Consider the following 24,957-nt stretch of genomic DNA (forward strand, 5'->3'; position numbering starts at 1 on the left):
ATGATTATAAAACCTTTTCTGTATTTTTAGTTCAAGATTATACCTGACATACAGTATATATAACAAGAAAGAAAATATAGACCTAGTTTATTCTTTGTTAGCAACAACATGATTTGAATGAAACATTTCATTAAATATAAATACATATATTAGTAAGAGTTTCGGATGACAAAAACGTTTTGGGAATTAAAAACAATTGGGAATGCATTACATTTAAATATGAAATTACATGAATGTGTGCATTTAAAAAAAAGAAAAGAAGAATAAATAAATGATGAATAATTTACTGCCATTGTGTGAATGTAATCATGTAATCGATACGTTTAAAAAAAGTATTTTAAAATGTAATTGATTTACACGTAATTTTTGGAATCTGATTATGTAATCCATTTTACATATAATCATTTTTTGTGTGTATATATATAATTTAGAAAGAAGAAATAATCTCCTTTAGTTTCTCCATGAGTTAAAGAAACACAATAAAGGTTTTTATTGTAAAAAAAGAAAAGAAGAAAAGAAAAAACACCTCCCAGGTGAATCACAACATTACAAACTTGTTTTAAGGCAAAGGTGTATAGGATTTTACTGGTTTCCATTACCATAGTAAAACAGGCCATAGCTAAACTAAAGGAAGTTACAGGCATGTTAAGACGACCATATTTCTTACAGATGTAATTGAAACCATAGTTAGATTGATTGAGCCGCATGTAACCAGCACATCCAGTGCTGCTGTACTGACTGAGAATAAAATGACCAAATATGAAAGGACAAAAAAAAAAAAAAACACAACAACAAACTGATTTTCCTATACGTTTTATTAGCTATAAAGACCAAAATAGGTAGATTTCATTATAAAATGCTTCAAATGGGGTAAAAACCTAATAATTAAAACATTTTTGACAAAAGCTACACAGGATTAAAAGATACAGCTTTAGCCAATTTTCATTTTCTTTTACTGAACCCAGAGATTTATTTGCACAATAAAAGGTGCTAATATAAGTTAGCCCTTAAGCCCTGGAGATCTTTGAGGAAAAAAAACAAACAAAAAAACAAAGAATCAGAGATATAAAATTATAATAAAAGAATATATATTTTTATATATATATATATATATAATTATTTATATATATTGAGAAAGTGAACTTTGGTAGAAGAAAACTCTAGAGGACACCTGAGGTAGAAAAGACTGGAATAAAACAGCAATAGACAATCTTCACATAAAAAGTACCACCAAGTGACGAGAAACAGCATCATTTCATACAGGTCCGTTCAGCCCAGAACAAAAAGCCCATGAAACAACCCAACAACAGAACGCAGTGAGATGAGGAGAACTGAAGAAACGACAGAAGATGTGGAAAACTCAAGTAATACTGATTAGATTTTATCAAGCCGACTGAAACAGACACCTTTCCAGTATATAAAAAGACAGAGTGCATAACTTTAAAGCTTTCATAAAGGCATAGGAAAAAACAAAAGAAAGAAAAGGAAAAAAACAAAAAAACAAACAAAAAAACACACATTGCAGGAACAAAATACGTATTTATGATGAGAAGTGTGGCTTTAAAAATGCAGGAGTCAAGTAAAATACATTTAGCTACCAAAATTCATATTTACATCTTAACTCTTCAAGCTTGATCAGCCTGTTTTCCACATAAAGCAGTAGAACTTGCATTAAATAACATTACTTTTAAAAAATATTTTTGAAATTGTCACGTTTACAACTCAAGATTTGTCCAAATAAGGTCGTCAATATTCTTTTAAAATGGTTTTAAAAATGGAAGAAAACCTAAAAAGCGACAACGCTTGAAGAGCTACAGTTCAGACACCCGACATGTTTTCAGAACATGCATAATGTTAAAGGTTTTTGGGAACTTAAAACAGTGTTTACGAGCACTAGAGTTGTTAGCTAAATATGATCCCTCCACCGAAATGTTCAACGCTTGTAATGCAGAAAATAACACACGAGGAAATACTCAGTTACGCGAGCTGAATATTCCTTTAGGAAGCTTAATCGTTTACAAAACGTCTTGGATTTTCGTGAACAGAACAGCACCAATAACATGGCTGAGTAAATGAAATTTCAACTGAATGATGACGAGTCGACACCCAAAGTAAAGAAATAAGTCAAATCACGACATATAAACCGAAATCGAGCTGGAGATCCGAAATGATGTTCCAGTGAGACTCTTAAACAAGATTTACAGACGCACATCACAGTCTAAAATTGGGCGATAGCTTTGAAAAGGATCCCAATTACACCCATTAAGCTAAAACATGTAAAATCAGACATTTATACAACAAGATCTCAATTTATGGATAATGAAAGGTGAACCATACCGGCATCATAAGCATTCACATTCAGCGGTGCGCTAGTTCAACTAGCAGAGATTTGTCTTTCACCAACACACATTCATGGTGTGAAAACACACGAGGCCCGACACGGAGATCCGTCAAAAGTCAAATGTGTTAAATGCGAGGGGGGTTTAACGGACGAGCCGCTGAACGCCGTCACTCGGGCTGGACTCGACTGAAGATGACCTGATTTTCAGCCTTCCAGAAGGTGAACGGACTGAGCAGAGATCTAAACTTGAAACAGAAATGGCACTTTTATACAGATGTGCTTTTGTCGATGTGCAATGGTGTTTTTTGCATCATGTGTTGAGGATACAGCATTCAGGGCCCTCTGCGACGAGTGTGTTGTGTTTGTGAAAGACAGAAGTGTGTAGACTAGCAGTAGGAGCGTGTCAGCAGGAGCAGGCTTCAGTAGTGCGCCGTCTCTACCAGCTGTGCCTGAAGATGGGGTGCTTCAGCAGCTCTCGCGAGGCCGGCCGGTCCGAGGGCTGCAGCTCCAGGCAGCGCAGGGTCACGTCCCGCAGGCCCGGGGACAGGTGGGGGGGGATGCCCGGAGCTGTGGTGGCGCTGGCGATCTGAGGGACGAGTCAGTGACAATCTCTGTGTTATTCATATAGCGCCATTTATCACATTCTAGGTTGACCAATGAGCTACACAATAAAAAAGACAATACAATATAATTAATAAAAAAAAAAGCAATGCAATATAAATTCCTCATTGATTATATGCCAAATTTTTCAAGGGTTTTTGACAGTGATGAATGCAGATCGAACACAGAAGGGCAGAGACTTCCGAATGCATAACCATCTCTGGACAAAACTGGACGATGTTCAGTCAATAAATCCAAGAGGTAAGGAGGAGCCAAACCGTTTAAAGATTTAAACACTAAAAGAAGATTTTTAAAATCCACTGGATAAGATAACGCACAGGCAACCAGTGCGTAATGTGGGCCGTGTAGTCCTGGTGAAGAGTCTTGCAGCTGCAATCTGCAAGCGGGATAAAGCCGACTAGCTAATCCCAAAATAATGTGAGTTACAGTAATCCGATCTAGATGTAATAAAAGCATGAATTATTCTTTCAAAAAAAAATTCTTTACAGAATAGGTTTTACTTTTACTAGTAGTCAAAGCTTAAAAAAGCATGATTTGACCACTTGTCAAATGTCAGCCCATCATCAAAGACAACCACTTGAACCACTTTTGATTTTGGCGCCGCCTCTCTGTTGATCCGACTGTCTGTGGGTTGAAATACAAAAATGCTAAAATGTTTTAACAAAAGCTCTGCGGCGGTCAAGTCAAAATCACTCGATTTGCATCTTCCGGTGGACTTTTGCTGACAAACAGTCAGTGATATCTGGGTGCAGCTAATGCTCTATTTACTCCTGGTATTAAGATGTGTTTTGGTCGATCGGATCACCAGTGGACGAGGGAGAAACATTCCCGTTTACCACGTTTACCATCTCTTTTGTCCACTTTCAACCACTTCTGTCCTGATTTCTTCGAGGGGAGGGTCTATGGGCGGGTAAATTAATGGGTTTTTCCAGATCTTTCGATCTAATGTGTACAATATTACATATTTATTATATTTTTACTTCGTTTTTATATCATTAAATAAAGTTGTTATTATAATAAAACCGCATTATATTTAATTTGAGTTTTTTTACTTACTTACTGAAGCTACTAGTAATTTTATTATTTGTTCAGCATGAAAATGATTGTGCAAAAACATTTAAGGAAATGTCAAATACGTCAAGTACTTAACTCACCTGAAGTCATTTACATTAACTCATGGTAACATGTATTATAAATGGTTTAAATTCTAAGTAAACATGACTGCATTGATTGTTTTGCTCATAAAGTCCAAATACGTGCACACATGCAGTTCAATCCTCACCTTGAAAATGAGTGCCAGGTGGTTGGAGTGTTTCTCAGCGTTCCAGGGAGGCTTGGCACAGGACATCTCTATAATAGCACAGCCCACACTCCAGACGTCACAGCTGCGCCCGTACTGCTGCCCTCGCAGCACCTGGACACACACACACACACACACACACACACACACACACACAAACACGCTTAAATCACACCAGTTCACAATCAGTAGTGTAGTAATGCCGAGACCATTCAATAAAGCTCTCTACCCATAAAACAGCTGGCCCTTTAGCAGCATTCACACCATTTTGGCGCTGTATGTCACAAGACACATTTCAACATCTTTAGAAAATGAGGTCAATGAGATGGATATTTAAAAAATATATAACTTTTAATTTAAGTGAACTTCACATAAACCTATTATAATAAAGGTCACATTTAGCAGTGCTTTTAATATATCAGGGCTCAAAACTAAGGATTTTTCCTACTAGCCAAGGCGGGCCGGTTCTGATTTTTACCTGCTCTGCCAAAATATATAGATTTATCCTTATTAAAGTTACAAAAGTGATTCAGTCAAGAGCCGTGAGTTATTTTATGTGTGTTTTGTTGTTTGATTAACATCAATGATAGACAGCAGCAGATATCTTAGATGTCTTATAAAATTGTAGATTTTAAGCCGGTAAACTAATTAATTGATAAGAACAAAATGTAGATCAAGAATCATTTTGGAAACGGATTGAGACTCCTAGAATCAGAATCGAACCGTGAGGTGCCTAAAGATTCCCACCCATAATTGGGAGTACATTTATTATGGACCTTTACTGATACTTTGCTTTGAAAGTAAAATGAAGTCACAGAGTGAGAAAAAAAAATCCTGTAGAGAAGAAAAAAAAGATGCATCTATAACAGTTTGATCATTGCAGGCCTCTGGAATTGTAATCAAACTGAATGGTGAGGTGCCGAGAGACTCCCAGCCCTACTCCCAGAACTACTGCAGCTTCTGTCTGTGGTGCATTATTTGCTGCCACAGTTTCTGGTGATTTTTTGGTATTGTGTTCTGTATGCACAGGTGCACAACTTTACTTGCTCTCTAAGCTTTGGACATTTAAATGCCACTGTCCTTTCACAAAACTGTGGTCAAGTCTGGTGACCTCTCTGTGTGGTGTTCAGACTTGCGTGGCCAGTCAGGAAAATAGGACAAAGTGGATTTAGATCTCTGAGTAACTTGAAATGAAAGTAAATTGCACTTCTTTTGTGGAAGCCACAATAGGCAGACCCCTTGTGTCGTTGTTGTTATTGTGTGCCCAAACTCTGTTTAATTAGGAAGCAGTTCAGCTGGCCCTGCCTCTCCCAGCAGGGTATTCATTACTGAAACCTCTTCAAAATGAACAAGCTTTCTTTTGTCTGGGAAGGTCTCTTTCTCTCAGTCTCTCAATTTCCAACCAAAAGCTTTAAGCAGAGTCTGAGAAGGCTAACTTCTACATCTTTAAGTAGCTGAATTAATTGGACCCAAGCAAAGTGAGTATTGTGTGCCTCAGTTTAAAACCCAAACAGAAGCATATTGTGGCTGTAATGTTTGCATTTAATACATCAAATACATATCGCAAACAAAAGAAACTTTGCCATTGCTACATACTGTCCTATTTGAATGCAAGTTGTGAAAAGTAGTTTTGATATTGTGTGTCTGACTTGTATACCACATGGACGTTCATGGAACACAGAAGTTAAAGGAGTAGTTCACTTCAGAATTAAAATTTCCTGATAATTTACTCTCCCCCACGTCATATTCATGTCTTTCTTTCTTCAGTCGAAAAAAAAATGAAGGTTTTTGAGGAAAATATTCCAGGATTTTTCTTCATATAGTGGACAGTTATCAAAAACCATTGGTCATTTTCAAAAAAACAAACAAAACATTTATATACTTTTTAACCACAAATGCTCATCTTGCACTATCTCTGCGATGCGCCACACATTACGGAATCACGCTGAAAGGTCACGCGTGATGTAGGCAGAAGTACAGACCTAGTGTTTACAAGGCGAATGTGCAAAGACTAAGACAAACGTCATTTACAAAAAAAATACATTAATAAAAGGTAAAACAACAATGTCGGATGATTTTGAAGTTGAAAATGAGATCGAGTTTTTCGCCCTACCCTACATTTTGAACCGGAACACACGTGACCTTTCAACGCAATTACGTATCACAGAGCTAGTGCAAAATGAGCATTTTTAGAAAATGACCAATGGTTTCTCTATATAAGACCCTTATTTCTCAGCTGGGATTGTTTAGAGCAGGGGTCTTCAACTAAAATTGCTTGAGGTCCAGTAAATGAACCCTCCTCACCAGCCGAGGTCCGGACAATTATATACCTAAAAATATGAATTGATGGGTTTTACCAGACTAAAGAAACGAGTGTAGATAACTTTTTTTTTTTAACAAAATATAATGGATAAACAATATGTCTTTTCATAAGCAGCCATAAGTAATCCTTCACAAAACTGATCTAATTTTAATGCTGTTCTGTTATGTCCTTTACGTTGATTTGGTACAAAATATCTGAATTCAACCAGTAACAATGTCTAACAAAAATATGATAAAGGAAACAGTGCAAAATGCCTTCATCTCTAAATGTGCACTAAACATACATTAATTTCAACATTAACAACTTAAAAGGAAAACTAAAGTGCGTTTTCAGCAATATCATTCAGAAACACATGCAAAAAATAGTGCCACCAGTGTTGGAAAAATTAAAAAGTGCAAGAAACCCTTTATCTCTTATTTTGTACAGTCCATAAAAATGTAAATAACCTCTTATGAAATTTAAATAAAATTGTTTAAAATTCACTGTATTCTCAGTGAACACTCATATGCTCGATGTTGGGCGGCGAATGAGTGAGAGAGGACGACCCGTGTAGATCGCTCATACTGGACTTTGAGCTCATTTATTTTCTGTGCCCTTACCTCGGACTGCTGAGGATAAGTTCCTTCTAATAAGTGTCTATGTTTAGCTTCGTACTGACATTTAATGTTTCCACTTTTATAAAACCGCGACAGACTCGGAGCAAATGAGACACACGGGCCTTGTAACAGTTACAGCTCGATGCAGGAAGAATAAATGCGTATTTTTCCATCAATTATAGAAAACTTGGTTTTCAGCGTCAACTTTACTAATTTTTGAAAATGCCATTGTTTTTCACTCACTGAAAGTTTTATCTCTCTGCGTTTTTCACTGGCTGAAAGTTTCATCTGTCTGCGCGCTCTCTGCTCTCTTCATTGCGCAATCTGACTGCGCGTCTGGTCTGAAAAATAGTCTGAACGTAGCAACAGTGAGCATAGTAACTGTAGTAGCAACCCGTTGCGCTGTTGGACCCAAACGTCTCTACTGAGCTGACTTTGATGTGCCTGATATAAATGTGTTTTTATTAGAAAATAGCGGCATTTATTTATTTCATTATTTCAAAAGGCTTCGCGGTCCGTATGGACGCATTTTGCGGTCCGGATTCGGACCGGAGTCCGCCAGTTGGTGACAGAGGTGTAAAAAGTACTAAAAAATGTTACTCAAGTGAAAGTACAAGTACTGAGGGAAAATTTTACTCAATTAAAAGTAAAAGTATCTGGCCAGAATCGTACTCGAGTAAAAGTAAAAAAGTACCACATTAAAATTGTACTTGAGTATTAAAGAAGTAAAAGTAATAGCAAGAATGAAAACTAGAGATTCTTGTTTAAGCTTTTAATCTCTAAAATCATGAAGTGAATGAACCACATACAAGGTTTTATCCTGCTTTAGAACTGTTTGTATTAAATTGTATTTATTTATCAAACTATAAGACTACTATCTAATGCCAGTATGCAACATTATTTAAACAATCAACTAAACATGCTTTTACCACTAAAAGAAAAAAATTCGCTAAGGTACAGCCACTGGTGCTCTTGATCCTGTGGCTGATTTTGGACCATAAACAATGGACAAATGGAGTCTTCAAACGCCTCAGATGTTAAGTTATTCGCTGTCAAAGTGACGCCAAAATGTAGGGGTGTAACGATACACGTATTCGTAGAACGGTTCGGTTCGTTGGACCATTTTTCCTGCCGACCAAAATTTCGTTATTTCAAATGTAGGCGTGTTGCACGTGGCAAGCGCGCTCATAATGTAAGAGACGCCGGCACGACCACAACATTTCCCAACATCAAATGGCAAACGTAATGCAAGAGGAACGAAACTGCTCGTTATTGTGTGGTTGAAGGACCGTTTATCAGTTTGTACCAGTGCAGCGCGAGCCGATCGTGATCATGCGACGCTGTTACTACACAGCGCTAATAAGTGATCCAGTAAAGAAAGCATTTGAATTCACCTCAGAACTAATAACATCGCTGCGAGATCTAGTGAGAAACATTCACATTTCTCCGTTATTAACGGATCAAACAGCGCTGACGTGGAAACCAGGAAGAAACATTTGCCATGAATGAACTATCCAGTGTCCACAGATCTGCAACATTTACCATGGATTTACTGTAGTAACACAAACTGCAACCATGTAAGTTTGGCAGGAATAGTGGCTATAATGCCTTCAATGCCATTGAATGCCAATCAATGCCATTACGTCGGTTTTATTTTGACATTATGAATACAATTGCTGCCGTCAAATGTTAATCTGAACTAAAATAAACCTTTGTTTATAACTACTACAATATTAAATTTAATTTTTTCCAAGGAGCTGTTTTGTTTTATATGCTCCTAAGAAGAGTGAATTATAGCTCTAGAATTGCTCAAAGTAAAAAAAAAAAATCATACTTTATGATGTTAGTTTTAATAAAAAAAATAAATAAAAAAAAATTGAATCTAGGAAATTTCTCTGGCATTTCTTTCTTTTTGCTGTATCGAACCGTACCGAACCAAACCGAACCGTGACACAAGTGTATCGTATCGAACCGAACCGTGAATTTTGTGAACCGTTACACTCCTACCAAAATGAATGGAAGTCAATGGAATGCTAACAGCAGGTGATGGCTTGTTAGCCAATGGTGGCCCCCGGGGGTGGTACGCTCTTCGGCTGCTGGATTGTCCCCCTAAGAATGACTGTTATAATTTCTCTAAGTTCTAGGTCAAGGTGCTGTGCATTGTGGTAATAGATGCGATATGACGTCACTTCCAAAGGACCAATGAACATATCTGACCAATTTGGTGAAATGTGAAAACAAATCTCATTAAATTAGACTAGACACTAAACTTAATTAAACTAGGCATCAGCGCAATTCAATTGGTTTGGTAATAGCAAGGAAAAAAAGAATGAAGTGATCTCCAAAAAAGAAGTACTTTTTGACTGTAAATAAAATTGTAAGGAGTAAAAAGTACTTTTTTTTTCTTAAAAAATGTAATTAAGTAAAAGTAAAAGTACTGATTTTTAATTGTACTCAAGTAAAGTAAAAATCCCCCAAAATAATACTTAAGTACAGTAATCAAGTAAAATTACTCAAGTATTTTACACCTCTGGTTGGTGACCCCTGGTTTAGAGCCTTTGAAGCTGCACTAAAACTGACATTTGGACCTTCAAACCGTTGGACCCCATTGAAGTCCACAATATGGAGAAAAATCCTGGAATGTTTTCCTCACAAATCTTAATTTCTTTTCGACTGAAAAAAGACATGAATATCTTGGATGACATAAGGGTGAGTAAATTATTAGGAAAATTTAATTCTGAAGTGAACTAATCCTTTAAATAGTGGCCTGTTTAAACACTTCAGGGTGAACACTGCAATCTCAACACATGTTTTATGTAGTAAACAGGCAGGTTTTGTATTTTTAAGTTCAAATGTTTACCTCAGGAGCCATGAAGGCAATGGTTCCCAGGAGCTGACCCTGGAACTCCCCCGCACCCGTCCCTTTTGAAGCCAGACGTGCTGCTGCCCCAAAATCAGCTATCCGCAACCTCTGGCCCGTGCTGTCGATTAGTAGATTGGCACCTACACAGGTTAAAAGGAGACCATAAATATGGGAACACACCCTAATGCTCTGCTCCACAACCTAGTGAGCTGCCTTGCTGTCTACTGCCAGTTCTAAGGCAGCAGAACTGAAATTAAACGCCACACTTGGGCAACAACCCCGTGTTACACAAATAGAGCTCCAAACCTCTGCAACAGAGTTGAAAAGAAAAAAGAAGTTGGGAGCGCACCTACAGTATGATGCTATCTCAGTAGGCAGTAGGAACCTGCTTAGGTTTGGAACAGAGCTTATGACACAAAAAAATATTTTACTGAAAAAGTCACTGCCTTCTCTATCCACCAAACCAACCTGTAAAGGACACAAGAGTACGCTGGAAACCATTCTTCCCAGTTTGAGACAATAGCAGTTCTTTCGGTAGCCATGCTCCGGTAGCTTACCTTTGATGTCGCGGTGTATGATCTGATTCTCGTGGAGGTAGGAGAGACCTCGTAGGAGCTGCTCAGTGTAGTTGATGACCACGCCCTCCTTAAACGCACCATATTTATTTAAGAGATGAGATACTGAGCCACCTGAGGAAAAGAGAGGAGTTACAAGTATGACTTTTATGGACCAGGACAGATCTGGTAAAACAGTCATTCTGAAAACTGTTACTTACAAAGAGGAAAATAGCCAAAAGGGCCTCTTGTTAATGTGATAATGCATTGTGAGATCCAGTGTTGCCAGGGTCGCGGTTTTCCCGCACAATTGGGCTATTTAGAAAATGCAGGTGGGGGAAAAAGCCCTTTTTTTTGGGCTACATTTTAAATTTAAATCTACCCTCTCTCCTCCAGGCCAGCACGTGCTACTCCCTCCAACCACTGGTTATCTGATGTTGTTTGTGAACTGGCGGAAATGGCGCAAATCAAAAGACCCACCTGACCAGAGTATGTATCAATCTCTGCTGTCTTAGTTTTCTGTTGATGTTCATGCTGTGAAATCTTTATATTTCCACAACAAGATCAACAGCGCCTTTAACACACGAACACTTCAAGACATTCAACTCTCTCCTCCTATTCAACTCGCAGGCTCGGGTAATTCCACTGCTTAAAAAACCCACATTAAACACGTCACTTGTAGAGTTACAGACCTTTCTCTCTTCTACCATTCATAGCGAAAACACTTGAACGAGTTGCTTTCAACCAAGTATCATCTTTCCTGCCTCAGAATAACCAGCTGGATGCCAACCAAGTTGGTTTCAAGCAAGGCCATTCAACCGAGACTGCATTACTGTAGGTCACAGAAGCCCTGCGAATCGCGATTCTCATTCACAGATCTCATTCTCCTGGATCTGTCTGCTGCCTTCGACACTGTGGATCATCAGATCCTTCTGTCCACCCTCTCATCACTGGGAATCACAGGAACTCCACTTAACTGATTTGAATCCTATCTCACAGGTAGGTCTTTCGGGGTTGCCTGGAGAGTTGAAATATCCAAAGCACATCAGCTGATCACAGGGGTTCCCCAGGGTCCAGTGCTTGGACCCCTCCTCTTCTCCATTTACACCACTTCACTGGGACCCATCATACAGGCACATGGTTTATCTTACCATTGCTATGCTGATGACACACAGCTCTTCCTCTCATTTCAACCAGATGATCCCACAGCAGCTGCATGAATCTCAAGCTGTCTGAATGAAGGAACATCACCTGCAGCTCAACCTGGCAAAGACTGAGCTTCTCGTCCTCCCTGCCAATCCGTCTCTACAGCACGATTTCACAATCCAGCTAGATTCATCCTCAATCACCCCATCAAGGCCAGTCAGAAATATTGGAGTAATCTTTGATGACCAGCTGACCTTCACAGACCACATTACAAAGACAGCTCGATCATGCAGGTTTGCACTGCATAACATCAGGAAGATCAGGCCTTTCCTAACTGAGCATGCAACACAACTTCTCGTCCAGGCCCTGGTAATTACTAGGCTTGATTACGGCAATGCTCTTCTGGCTGGGCTTCCATCATGTGCAATTAAACCCCTGTAAATGATTCAGAATGATGCAGCTCGTCTCGTCTTCTACGAGCCCAAGTCACTCCTCTCCTCATCTCTCTGCACTGGCTACCACTCGCTGCTCGTATCAAGTTCAAGGCATTGACGCTTGCTTACAGATCTATCACAGGCTCAGCTCCCTCCTACTTTTACTCGCTTCTACGAGTCTACATTCCTACCAGAAGCCTACGATCGGTCAATGAGCGACGGCTCGAGGTGCCATCACAGAGAGCCACAAAATCACTCTCCAGAACATTCTCATTCACGGTTCCTTCCTGGTGGAATGATCTCCCTCATCTGGAGTGCAGAATCCCTGACAACATTCAAAAGACAGCTGAACTCATCTCTTCTGTGAGCACTTAACCTCTTAAAAAAAATGATTTCCTTTTCCTCCCTTCTGGCTTATGCTACATTAAGCAATACCTGAACTTTGTATTTTGAGCACTTGTTGCGTAGTTTTTGCCTCTTCATGATGACTCGCTTGCTTTAGTCCTCATTTGTAAGTCGCTTTGGACAAAGGTGGTGGTCGCGGAAAAAAGTTATTTTGTAGACAAAGAAATTAAAATGGATCCTTTTACTAATGTGTATTGATCCTCAGAAAGAATACCTGGCAAACTAAGGACCACTGAAAGAGAGGTGAGATGGTTTGATGTCACTTCAGAAAGAGGGATTACGTGAGTTTTGCTTACAACTGGAATTTTAAAAAAGTTTGAGTTTGACATATTAATTATTAGGCTATTAATAATAAGTGTTAGCTAGGGTTGTCAATGTGGCATATATAATACAGAATCGTCCCATTAAGCAGTGATTCATTTATAAGCATGAATACAAGCATTTGAAGTTTAAGACATCAAAGTAGCTTTCCATATTAAACCCAGTTTGTCCCATATACTGTAGGCTGTAATGTAGTCAAGCGTACACACAGGCAAACGCTGTATTATTTTGGGCAAGTTCTGAGTCTTTGGGCTGGAAATTTTTCTGGGACCTGGCAACCCTGGTGAGATCCCAATACAACCACAACATTTAAGGAGCAGTTACATTTACTTTTGTTCAGCAAATTTCAACATTCCACGCCAATGGGAATTTTGCGCAAGAGCAGATTTAGCAGCAGGTTCAAGTTTGACCAATCTTGACCAACAAAAAACTGCTTGGTTTGAAAGTGATACTGGACCCGTTGACCACACCTTTACTCTTTGCAAGTTTGTGGACAACCCACCTGCCATCCACTCCACAAAAAGGTTGTAGTTGTTCTTCTCACAAGTTGCCCCAAGCATTCGGATGATGTTAGGGTGGTTAAGGAGACCCATCATGCGAATTTCCTCTCGCAGTGCCTCCACCACCTCCTCCTGCTCTGAGGAGGTGTTCCTTACATAGGTCACCTGATGAATAAAATCACAATCAAGCATTGTATGATCTGCAATCTGTATGTATTCTGTAATAGCTGCCAAAAAAAAAAAAACGTATTCAGCCCCCGTGTGTCCATATTTAGTGCTTTTTTATACCCCAGGGGTGCCCAACCTAGGGTAGGTGACCTGTCAACATAATTTCGTAGCATTTTCGGATAGTAAATAAATTTCCGTTTGCAACCATCCAAACACACAGATCCCCCATAAAGTGTTAGGAAAAAGTATCAGGTGGTATGTGTAACAGATATTCTCACCTGTTTGACAGCCATCAGAGTACCAGTGCCCACATCCTGAGCCTGGTAACATGATGAAAAGGCACCCAGGCCAATTTGTTGCCCTTTTAGCCATTCCTTGCCCTCCCTGTATGGCTGCTTTGCTTTGGTATGACCAGGCAGAGTCTCTGGTGTCTGACCATGAGAAGGAAAAAAGGCAGGGAGAAATGAAGCCAAACAAACCTTTTGATCTTAAAAATGTACATGAGCAGTGCTTGCGTAAGGCAAAATGATTAAAAAGTCAAGGTTTAAAACCTAAATGTTATTGGTGTCAAACCTCTTTCTACATTCTCAGAAAACCTTTAGAGGTACAACTGCTTGTAACTGGGGAAGTGCCCTTAATGGGACATCTTTGTACCTTATTTCCACCATACCTAACCTTATTATACCGTATTTCATTGTGGAACCTTAATGGTACATATTACTACACTAAGGCCCTGTTCACACCTGGTATTAAGATGTGTTTGGTCGATCGGATCACAAGTGGACGACGCTACAGGTGTAAATGGGGTCTAAAACCTTTTGAGCTTTTCCACTTTTGACCACTTCCAGAGGTAGTCGAAAACGCATTAGACCGGATTGCTTTCGTAGTGTAAACGCTCATGTGGTCGATCGAATGTGTTCAAACATCCACAAAAGACCGCATGCTCTCCGCCTACTGACCTGATGCGTAAACATTATGGGAAGCGCACTAGCCAGACAGGATTTAAACGTCGGCTGAAGACCCAAGTTTGGTTTGAAGATGAAAACCAACCAAGCACCATGTTCTCTCGACCAAAACAGATCTAAACAGGGCCTAATCTACTAATATGCACCCTTTTTGGGGTAAATAAGGTACCAAGCTGTCCTTTTAAGGGTAGTGCCCCAGGGACAAGCTGTTATTTCTGACAGTGTACAGGAGTCGCCTTTACTTTTGAGCAGAGTTTACAATGATATTAATAGCCATGCACTTACATCCACCTGAATAATGATCACGTCCTCTCCTTTCTCCACCTGTAACTGCGGGATGATAGGCAGGGCATCTTGAGACTCGGACATTGCCATGACCACAGCCAGCGCCTCCTCTTCCTCAGCCTCCATCTTCTCCTTGCACTTCTGGTTCTTGGTCATGTCCTCGCTGTAGGTGTCGTCGTTGGTGTTGGCCTGCTCCGGTGACAGCACTGCCACTTCGGACTGGAAGGTGACGGTGCTGTCTGCCGCAGGTATGGAAGCCTCCAACAGGTCCTCCATGCTGGAGCTGAGATCGGCCGAAGCATCTATGCCAGGGAATTTCTCCTCGATTGGTGTGAAGACCGTGTCCTCGCTGGGGATGAGAGCAGAACCGCCACTGCAGCACACCTCGTCTCTGGACCTGCCCTCCTGAAGGTCCAGTTTCATGTTGCTCTTTGTCCCTGGGCTTAAAGCTTTAGCTCCATCAGATGGAGAGGGTCGAGAGGGTCTGGGCCAGTGGATGTGACTCGAGGGAAGCGGTCGAGCTTGGGTGAACACCGGGGAGGGCAGCTTCTCTGACTCCTTCCCACTACAGGCACCTCCACTTAATGCCTTCTGCACTGGCAACTTGCGCTGGGAACTCAGTGAGGACTGGGGGAGTTTGTTGGGAATAAAACTCTGTGGAAGGCCTTTGTGGTTTTCTGGAGGGAAGGCTGTGGCGTTGGCCATGGACAGAGAAGGAAGGCTCGGGGGTTGACTGGATGAGGGGGAGTTCAAACATTGACTTGGTCTGTTTCGGGCCTGAATAGGGGGCTTTGGAAACTCAGCAGGGCTTGTGACAATGTTTGAGAGTCTCTCTGTTATGTCATCTACAGGAGTTGAACTGGCTTGACCTGAAAGCGGCACCTTGGTGGTCGGCTGCTGTAGACCATGGGTGGGCGAGTTCCTTTCTGTCGTACACGGGGAGTTATGGGGGGCGGTGGGCTCGATGAAGGCATTGGAGAGCGAACTGTGACCGGTCTGTAGGTCGTCCACTCCCAGATGGATGGCTTCCAAGATGTCCATCTCCTCAGCGATGGCTAGAAGACGCCTGCGCATGCGGGCGTAGTGAGTGGAACTGGTGACGCTGAGCATGTCCAGAAGCTTGACAAAGACATGAGGCACACGAGCTACCATACGGGCAGCGCTCAGGAAGACGCGACGAGAAAGCTTACCCACCATGGAGTGAGAGTTATCGATAGACTGCAGCGCAAAACTTAGAAGAGGCAGCAGCTTCTGGTACCTACAAAAGGCAAAATAATGGAGTTAAAACCCATGCCAATACAGGAAAGCACTTTCCACAAAAAGGCTGCAAACTGGTTTTCCTTTACTTTTAAAATTGGTTTCAATTATCAAGAACTGAATGAATATTGAGTGATGCTTTGCTTGCAACCCTGGTACAACTGAGGTCTGAGATGCAGTCAACAGTAAATGCCCGGGTATACTTCGTTTTCCACATTGCGCTCCGTCTCGCACACAGTGGAGCATGCTAGCTTTTCAAAGTACACTCCATTGGCCATGAGCACGGAAAGACGCGTTCAGCGGATGCATAATATCCAGTGAACTTTGCTTTCAAGTGCTCAAGTCACTTGCACATGTGCGCGCCGAAGTATACTTTGGGCGTTACTGTGTCTGCAAAGGTGTGACCCAAATGGGCCATACAATTAGTGAGACAATGTCATCTGTTACCAGATATAAAGGTCTGGTTGCACAGACAGAACCTTTGGCTAAGACTTTAAGAATGATGAGACATGAAATAATCAACCGCTGTGTTACACAACCACTCTCAATAAATTCTTCTTAAATTCTCCAGAAGCATTTTGCTCAAGACAAGAGTAGAAAAAAAAACTTTAATACATTAAATTTGGCTGATCGGCTGTTGGGTGGCTCGCAAAAAAAAAAAAAAAAACAACAACAACAGTAAACAGATACCAATCTAGCAAGCTCTTAATGAGTGATGGGTAACACTACAGATGTCCCAATTCAATTTGATTTTGACCTTGATTCAGTTTGATTAGATTCTGATTCATTAGAGTTATAATGTCCATTTTGCTTACATATGAAAGATATTATCCTAGGTTAAATCTACAATCCCGGTACTTGTTTTTAACTGTATAATTTTAAAATCGTATCACTAGAAAATGATGACATCACTCAAACATGTCCTAAAAATTGTTTACAGGGTTGCAAAAATGCCAAACTTTTATAAAGGTTCATAAACGGAGAACAGAAGCTCAGCGAGATTAGCATGTATTTCTGTACCTCTCCACAAGGTTTTGGGCCTGGTTGCAGTCTCCACCTGACACAATATGAGGGTAGAATTCAGCAGGAAACTCCAGTAAGAGCCTGTCGATCAGACACAGACGACCCAGCAGTGCTTGCCAGTTATTGGCCTCCGTTTTAGAGCCCAAGATACAGTTCAGGACATAGTCAACTCCACCGATACCAATAGAGCCTAATGGAAAATCAGAGATGAACATGTTTCCATTGAAAAGCAAACAAATTTTTAAAAAAGGGTACATTTATCAGTCAATAATGTAAGCTTCTTATTCCTCACACAAAACTAAAGTATAGGTGCATCCCAATTCTCGTATTTATGCTCTAGTCTATGCGGTTTTGTAATATAAAGTGCGAGTAGGGTGTTCACACTGAAAATGTCAAAATGTTACTAATAAATAAAAAAGTAGTGTAGAATGTTTGATATTTCTTGCACTCTGTCACAGCTTTCCTTTTATAGCGTATGGAGAGAGGCTATCAGACTCCAGTGATGGTTGACAAAATAACCTTTTAAACCTTATACACGAGACCAGGGGTGCAAAACTCAGCCCTACAGACTTTAGCTTCAACCCTCATCAAGCACTTCAGGCTTATTTGAAACCTACAGGTATGTTTGTTGGAGTAGTGTGGGGTTTTGCACCCCTGCACTAGACAGTTGAGTACATAGTGCATAGTGTATAGTGTGTCTTCTGGGACACAACATAAATAACTTCAAACAACAAGGAATATCGTTAATAAAGTCAAATGGACTACTTTTATGATGCTTTTCTTGTAGATTGCCAGCCACTTACAATAACTAAATTTGCCTTTCTGGGTGCACTATCAATTTAAATAATAAGAAATAGGAAGTTGTTCACGGAATATTAACCACCAGCCAACTTCAGGATATTTCATTATTACACAGATTTGCTGATTACAAATTTGTACCTGCTTTGAGAATTTCTCTGCCCACAGCGAGTTCCCCCATTTGACCTTTGCACAGCTCCAGTAGCGTGGACACGGACAGCTGACTGGTGCGACTGTGAGCACAACAAGACAAACACGTACACTTAGCAAACCCACTTCAAAAGAGCATTTAAAGTCAACTGGACTCAAAAGGGATACTAAAAATAAACACGTGATTATACATCAAGAATTGATTGGACGGGGGAAAGAGGACGTCAGTGAAAAGCTTTCAGTTACTAGATTCTGATGAAAGATTGTTTACTTTAAAATAACATGCACCAAAGAATCATTCACAATAAGACCAAGGAGTTGTGGTGGAGTAACAGTAACATTTGATTTCATACTGACAACTCTTTGAAACAAAATTACAATATCATCAGCAATAATTTGTCTGTGCCTACAGTACCCGTCCACTAGGTGGCAATAGCCTGTTAACTTCACGACAGCCTAGAAATAATTTGATGTATACCAGATCTTCTGATTGTGATCATTCCCCTTTTGGCTAGCTTTGAATAATGGAGGAATCCTGGATCAGGTCAATTACACCCAGATAAATCATTTATCCACTACGCATGACGACCAGGGCCCAATCAGAGACGCTCTTCAGCGAGTTGTACCTGTTGGCGTCTGCACACTTGACCAGTATGGTTTCCACCACGGGCCGCAGCAGCTGCTGTAGGCGAGTCCGCTCTGACACAGAGTGACAGGGGGTGTAGACAAGCATCGCTCGCAGGGTTTTCTGAAACACAGCGCAAAGATTGACTTTTAATACAGATCACAAACAATCTTGCCAAATTCAGGACTGTGTCTTGTGTTGTGGATTCTCTAGTCATGTGTTGAGCACAAGACAGTTGTGGTTCAGGACACAGAGGGATGCACGATTCATTTTAATATTTACCCCCGGTTTCACAGTCAAGGCTCAAGTCTAATCCTGGACTAAAATGCATGTTTGAGCTGTTTTAACTGAAAGCATATCTTAAAATATGTCAGTGCCATTGTTTTGTCTCAAGATTCACACCAGTGATGTTTTTTTCTAAGAGATACTTTATAAAAGATACTTAAATGTCCTAAATGAACTATGATCCTGGCTTGATCTAAACCCTGTCTGTGAAACCAGGCCTGAAAGTCCGTGTTGTCAACAAAAGAGAAGCTTTAAGACTATTCCTCAAATAAAAGCATGATTGTTTAACATTTAAAAATGAAGAAATTAAGACGGCAATAAATATTAATATTGGAAATTTAGTTGTACTATAAAATAAAATTCTTATTTTTCTTAAATATTAGTTTTTTACTTTACAGTGAAATTATAATAGTACTATTTTTATTTTGTTTAATATACTTAGTGATGATAATAATAATGATAATAATGATAATAATAATAATAATATTTAGTAATAATAACTAACAAAATAATAAAATTATATTATTTATATTATTATTGCCATACTGACATACAATTACAACATGTGTGGTCAAATTGTGCTACAAACAAGCAAAGCAAAAAGAGATTATATTATTTTAAAACAACAACAACATCATCATCATAAAATAAATTTTCAATCAGAATCACAATTTCTATCATAAATATCACAAAATAAGGCATCCCAACACTGGGCATCATGTGATACCAAAATACTGTCCAAAAGTAAAATGTTAACATTTAAATGTGGATTCACTTATTTTATTTGTTTGTTTGTTTTAGTGTTGTTTAAAAGTCTCTTGAATTTGAAAATGTCCATGTTGGCATCTGCCGAACACGGCTAGCTTCTACACAGTGACCGAGTCTGATTGGCTCTGACGTCAACAACAAAAGAAACAAGACGTCTTTTCTCCTCCATTTTAAAAGTTGATACGCATTTTTATTTTAAAAGACTTTATACACAAACACAAGTATGTGATTAGTTGCAGTTCATTAATTATTTGCATTACCAGCGTATTCTCCCTGAGGTCTGAACAGTCCTGTGATCGGCTTGACTACAGTACATTAACAGTGCTACACTGTGTGTGTGTGTGTGTGTGTGTGTGTGTGAGTGTGTGTGTGAGAAAGAGTTCACCCTGACCCTGACTCCCAGAGAGAGCTGGGAAGTGGTGACTGATAGCACAGTGCACTGGAGCGCGGCCCAGCATTGATTAATACAGCATACACACCCCTCCCGAGCACAAACACACATTCACCCGCCTACACACACACACACACACACACACACACACACACTAAAAGGATCAAATAATGCTCCTCTGCATGCAAAAAATAACTCCACGTCAAGTATAAATAGTGAAACATTATGACATTTGAACTCGCCACATTTAGTTCACAAGCAGACTTCAGATCAGCCGAAGCGCTACACAACTGCAGTGTTTACAGAGCAGTCTAACACAAGGTAACGTCCTGAAAGCTTTTGTCTGTAGTATTTTTAGTTCATAGAGACAGCCCTCTTTTCTTTTCTGGTGCGTGTTCGAAGAATATAGGAAAACTGCTGGAAAACCCCGAACGGACAAAACGCTTCTTGTTTTCATAAAGGCGGTTCACTGGAGCACAGAGCCTGAGGGAAAGACACCAAGTCCGAGCAGCAAGAGCTATTGTTTTTTTTTGTTGGTTTGTTTGTTGTTTTTAAGGAGGAAAAATAGGTTATGAAAGAAAGAAAAAAATAAACCTTTCTTTCCCAGCTTCAGTCTGAGGATCCCTGCTGCTTCCAGACTTCCTGGTTTGAAGTGAACTTTAAAACTAGCCAGCGTGGTTTGTTGCACTTTAGCACTATGGCCCGGTTCAGATAACCTCAGATCAAAGTTGACAAAAGGAAAAGAAATATCATCTTCAATGACGATGTTTTTGCACACCAGCCAATGGCAAGCAAAAAGCATTAAGGGCCATGAAACGGTATTTTGCGCCATTTCGGTTTTATTTCTTGGGATTTTTGACATTTTTACTGAGAGAACAGTCTACAGGCGAAGGGCTGGGAGATCAAATATTACTGGTATTATTGCATTTTGCTGGTGTTATTGCATCACTTTGCTTGCAATTTAAATTTAGGGAATGAGTATTTGTGTAAGTGCTATGTGAAAAGAGTCAATGTTTTCTAGTAAAGTAAAAGTTAGTAAAGTGGTACTTATGCCTGAATTATTTTTTATTGTGGAAAAATATTGAGATTTGTATCTATATTGCCCAGTCCAATTTGGACGTACCCGTGGTATGATGGAGGACACTGAAACCAGCCAAAGTGATCACATCTTCCTCAGTGTGGCTCAGTCACCCGTTCTGACCAGGCCATGTGAACATTCTCCTTTGTCCTGAGTTGTGGTGTTAATGAAGCTAAATGAAAAAGCAAAGGCCACCAAGCCAAAATGATGAGCCAATCCTCGGGTTTAACCAGCCCTGATGACTGTATGAGCTCTTGGTTGGTGCAGGATTGTGCAACTTCCTTCTGCTGTGCCACAATCTCTCTCGTTCATGTGATCTCAACAGAAGCACCACACGCTGTCAACACGACAAGTGAAGTGGTCACATGATAACAGCAGTGGGTCAGGCATGTGAAACAGTGGTCGAGTAAGCTCGTATGTGACGGCACTTCACCATTCTGCATGGACATAATTAGGGCTGGAGTGTTTGAATAATAAAGAATGAATGTAACCCAGTGGTTACCAAACTGAGGCGGCGTGACCTGGAGTTATAAAACGTGTACAGTCAGCACATTGTTATGCAAAAGATTACTCTTCAGGGTTATACAAGACCCCACTGTGAAATTATCCAGCTTATTGCCACTAGTAAATAGTTGAACACAAAATATTAATTTGACATATCTTATGACCTCACGATGACAGAGTGGTCTGTTTCGGTTGTAGAGGTTGTCGTGTAATAACAGACCTCTAGATGGAGCGACTGAAGAATCAGAGTATTGCAGGGAGCCATGTGAAAATATAAATGGATGATCCACGGTTCTGCACTAAGTATGGACACTTTTGTGAAAGGACTGCCAGTGGCAGGTAAACAAAGCAGACGATGAATTTACTTCGAATGTCACAGCTGCCAAAACACTGTCTACACCAGACGCAAGCAGCGTGACAAAAACAGACAGAACCCATTATAATCAGTGATGCTGTCTACACTGGATGCGGCGCAACACAACACGACAAATCCCCGAGAGTAAACTCATGCCCCTCCGGTATTGAAGGATTATAGTACTGGGCTTATAGTAAAGGATTGCAACGCTCGCTTTGTCACGTCCAGTGAAGACAAGAGACGAGGCATGGCTCTCGGGTTCACCAGAGCAGCGGTGGGTAATGAAGAGAGACCACAGTGTGTTGTGTCTGGGCCTGAAAACATTAGCTTCTGACAGTATGAAGCTGAACAAGTTAAGACGCCACTTCGCGATTCATCACGAACACAGAGAGAAGCCTGCAGAAGTTTAGTCATTTACAATGTTTCAAATCCTATAGGATTGTGCAAGCAATGTTTTGTCTGAGCGTGTCTTTATGTGGGTTCATGTGGAGCAGAAAGAGTTTGGGAACCACTGTTAACCTGTGCAGTCTGTTCGACTGAAGCACTTATTGTCATGTCGGTAACACTTTACAATAAGGTTCATTAGTTAATGTATTAACTAACATGAACTGACAAAGATTGATAAAAACTGTAACAAACGTATTTCTCATTGTTAATGCTGGTTAATAAAATACAGCTGTTCATTGTTTGTTCATGTTAGTTCACAGTGCATTAACTAATGTTAACAAATACAACCTTTGATTTTAATAACGTATTAGTAAAAGTTGAAATTAATATTAACTAAGATTAATAAATGCTGAAGAACTACTGCTCATTCTTAGTTCATGTTAACTAAGGTAGTTACTTATTGTAAAGCGTTACCGTCATGTCTAACAGATAATACACTACTGACAGTATTACTGAAGTGATGTTGTTCTGCGTGTTCATTCAGTGTGCTAACCCTCTCTCTTCAGATGCTGTATCAGTGGCAAGCGTGAGTGATATAAAGCCTCTCACCAGTGCTGCCACATAGACCTTGTAGACGGGGTCGGCGCAGACCATGGAGAGCACACTGCAGCACGACTCCACCACCACCTCTCCGGTCACCGTGCCCAGCCCCGCCCCTGGCCCCGCCCCGGCCAATGAGTGCTCCCCGTTGGCCAGCAGGAGCGCCCCGCTCACGTCATGTGACAGCCGCCGGAGGGCCATCTCCCTGATGTTCCAGTTACGGGAAAAGAGACAGCCAACCAGCTCCAGACCAAACACCTGAGGGAACGCATGAACACACACAACAGACCGTCAGCGGGACCGTTCTCGTCAGATTATATAACATTAAGAATCAGCAGGGTCACTTTTTTCACTGCAATTTTGAAAAAGAAATAAAATACAAACAATTGAAAGATTTCATACATTGTTACATATTATTGTTACAAATTAAATGATAAAAGAAAAATACTACCATGCAAAAGAACCACATTTAACTGAAATAGAAATGTTTGGTAACACTGTCATTCTTACGACTGCATTTAAATCTTTTTTGGGGGGCATTGCACTACAGTAATGAGAATTTAGATGGAAAATATGTCAGTTTATGTGAGATTCCCTAAAATATAGTGAGTTTTGCCAATACTGGCAGCCAACAATTATTTTTATGATATTGATGGCCTATAATAAAATCTATTCTGTTCTGCACGTTTTTAAAGGCGTAGTCCAGCAAAAAAAACCTGTCATCATTTTCTCACTCTTATGTTCTTCCAAACCTGTATTAATTTTTTTCTTCTGCAGAACACTAATTATTTTGACATTCAATGGGAACCAACACTGTTTGGTTACCAACATTCTTCAAAATATCTTCTTTTGTGTTCCATAGAAGAAAGAAAGTCATACAGAACAACTTGAGGTTGAGTAAATGATGACAGGATTTTTATTTTTGGGTGAACTACTGGGTCTTATATAGGTTTAAGAATACATGGAGGCCATGTTCTTTTTGTTCATGAATGGTCACTTTAATGAATTTGATGCAGGATCTTTTGTGTGTGTGTGTGTGTGTGTGTGTGTGTACGGTACCTTGATCCAGGGTTCGGCGAGCTCGGTGTAAGTCTGCGGGATGTGCTGCACTCCATACTGTGGGAGAGAGAAGTCGCCCTCCTGCCCCGATCTGGAGCTCTCGGCCTGAAGAGATGAAGACGAGGAAGAAGAAGCTGCGGCGGTTTGACTCTGGGAGTGGTTTGTTGTGCTTTCCACTGTAGATGAGGCCTCAAAACTACACACACAAACACAAAAAGACAGCTCTTTAAGGCAACATCCACTGTACACTACTGTTCAAAACAGTGTGATATTTAACTAAACATTTATTAAGAAAGGATGCATTAAATTGATCAAAATTGACAGTTTCTATTTCAATTAAATGTGGTTCTCTTGAAAAAAAATTAACGGCATTAAAAAAAAGCAAAAAAAAGCAGCGCAACTTTTTTTTTACAGATTATAATCAGAGATGTTTCTTGAGCATCAAATCATCATATCAGAATGATTTCTGACTGACTGTAGAAGACAGTTTATACTAATGGCTGCCATTGTGTCTCATAACACGACAAAACGCATGCATGTTTAAGGTCTAATAGCTCAGAAAAACATCACAAAAGGCAACAAACCGAACCCGTGGTTTGTGTCCTCATAAGATGAGATGGCAAGACCATAATGCACTGACTGTCGGAAAGTGCCAACCTCTCAACAGTCATGCCATCTCACAGTCAGCCAAGACAAATGGAGGGGATTTACTTCATGAAATTAGAATAATTGCAGTTTCCTAAAGAAGAAACAGCAGGGTTTGGTTTCGGGCATCATTGTGTGTGGGGCGAATCTCTGGATGATTTGCGGGAAGCTAGAAAACACCAAAAACCGACTAGCCGCTAGCATGTCAAT

At 40.1% G+C, this 24,957-nt stretch overlaps 1 protein-coding gene across 2 annotated transcripts in view; it reads right to left on the reverse strand.

Moving 5' to 3' along the window:
- Positions 1-1,351: 1,351 nt before the first annotated feature.
- Positions 1,352-24,957, reverse strand: part of map3k1 (mitogen-activated protein kinase kinase kinase 1, E3 ubiquitin protein ligase) — a gene marked incomplete at its 5' end in the record, with an annotated part of 65,566 nt that continues 41,960 nt past the window's right edge. For both annotated transcript variants that reach the window (XM_081354704.1, XM_081354705.1), the window contains 12 exons: positions 1,352-2,927; positions 4,245-4,376; positions 10,042-10,184; positions 10,602-10,733; positions 13,407-13,569; positions 13,851-14,003; positions 14,823-16,080; positions 17,100-17,292; positions 18,042-18,133; positions 18,677-18,798; positions 23,053-23,301; positions 24,103-24,298. In XM_081354704.1, the coding sequence (XP_081210830.1) occupies positions 2,778-2,927; positions 4,245-4,376; positions 10,042-10,184; positions 10,602-10,733; positions 13,407-13,569; positions 13,851-14,003; positions 14,823-16,080; positions 17,100-17,292; positions 18,042-18,133; positions 18,677-18,798; positions 23,053-23,301; positions 24,103-24,298 (2,983 nt within the window). In that variant the 3' untranslated portion in view covers positions 1,352-2,777. The remainder of the gene's footprint in view (positions 2,928-4,244; positions 4,377-10,041; positions 10,185-10,601; positions 10,734-13,406; positions 13,570-13,850; positions 14,004-14,822; positions 16,081-17,099; positions 17,293-18,041; positions 18,134-18,676; positions 18,799-23,052; positions 23,302-24,102; positions 24,299-24,957) is intronic.

Source organism: Scardinius erythrophthalmus (assembly GCF_964197995.2).
Source record: "Scardinius erythrophthalmus genome assembly, chromosome: 23".
NCBI classification, from domain to species: Eukaryota; Metazoa; Chordata; class Actinopteri; order Cypriniformes; family Leuciscidae; genus Scardinius; species Scardinius erythrophthalmus.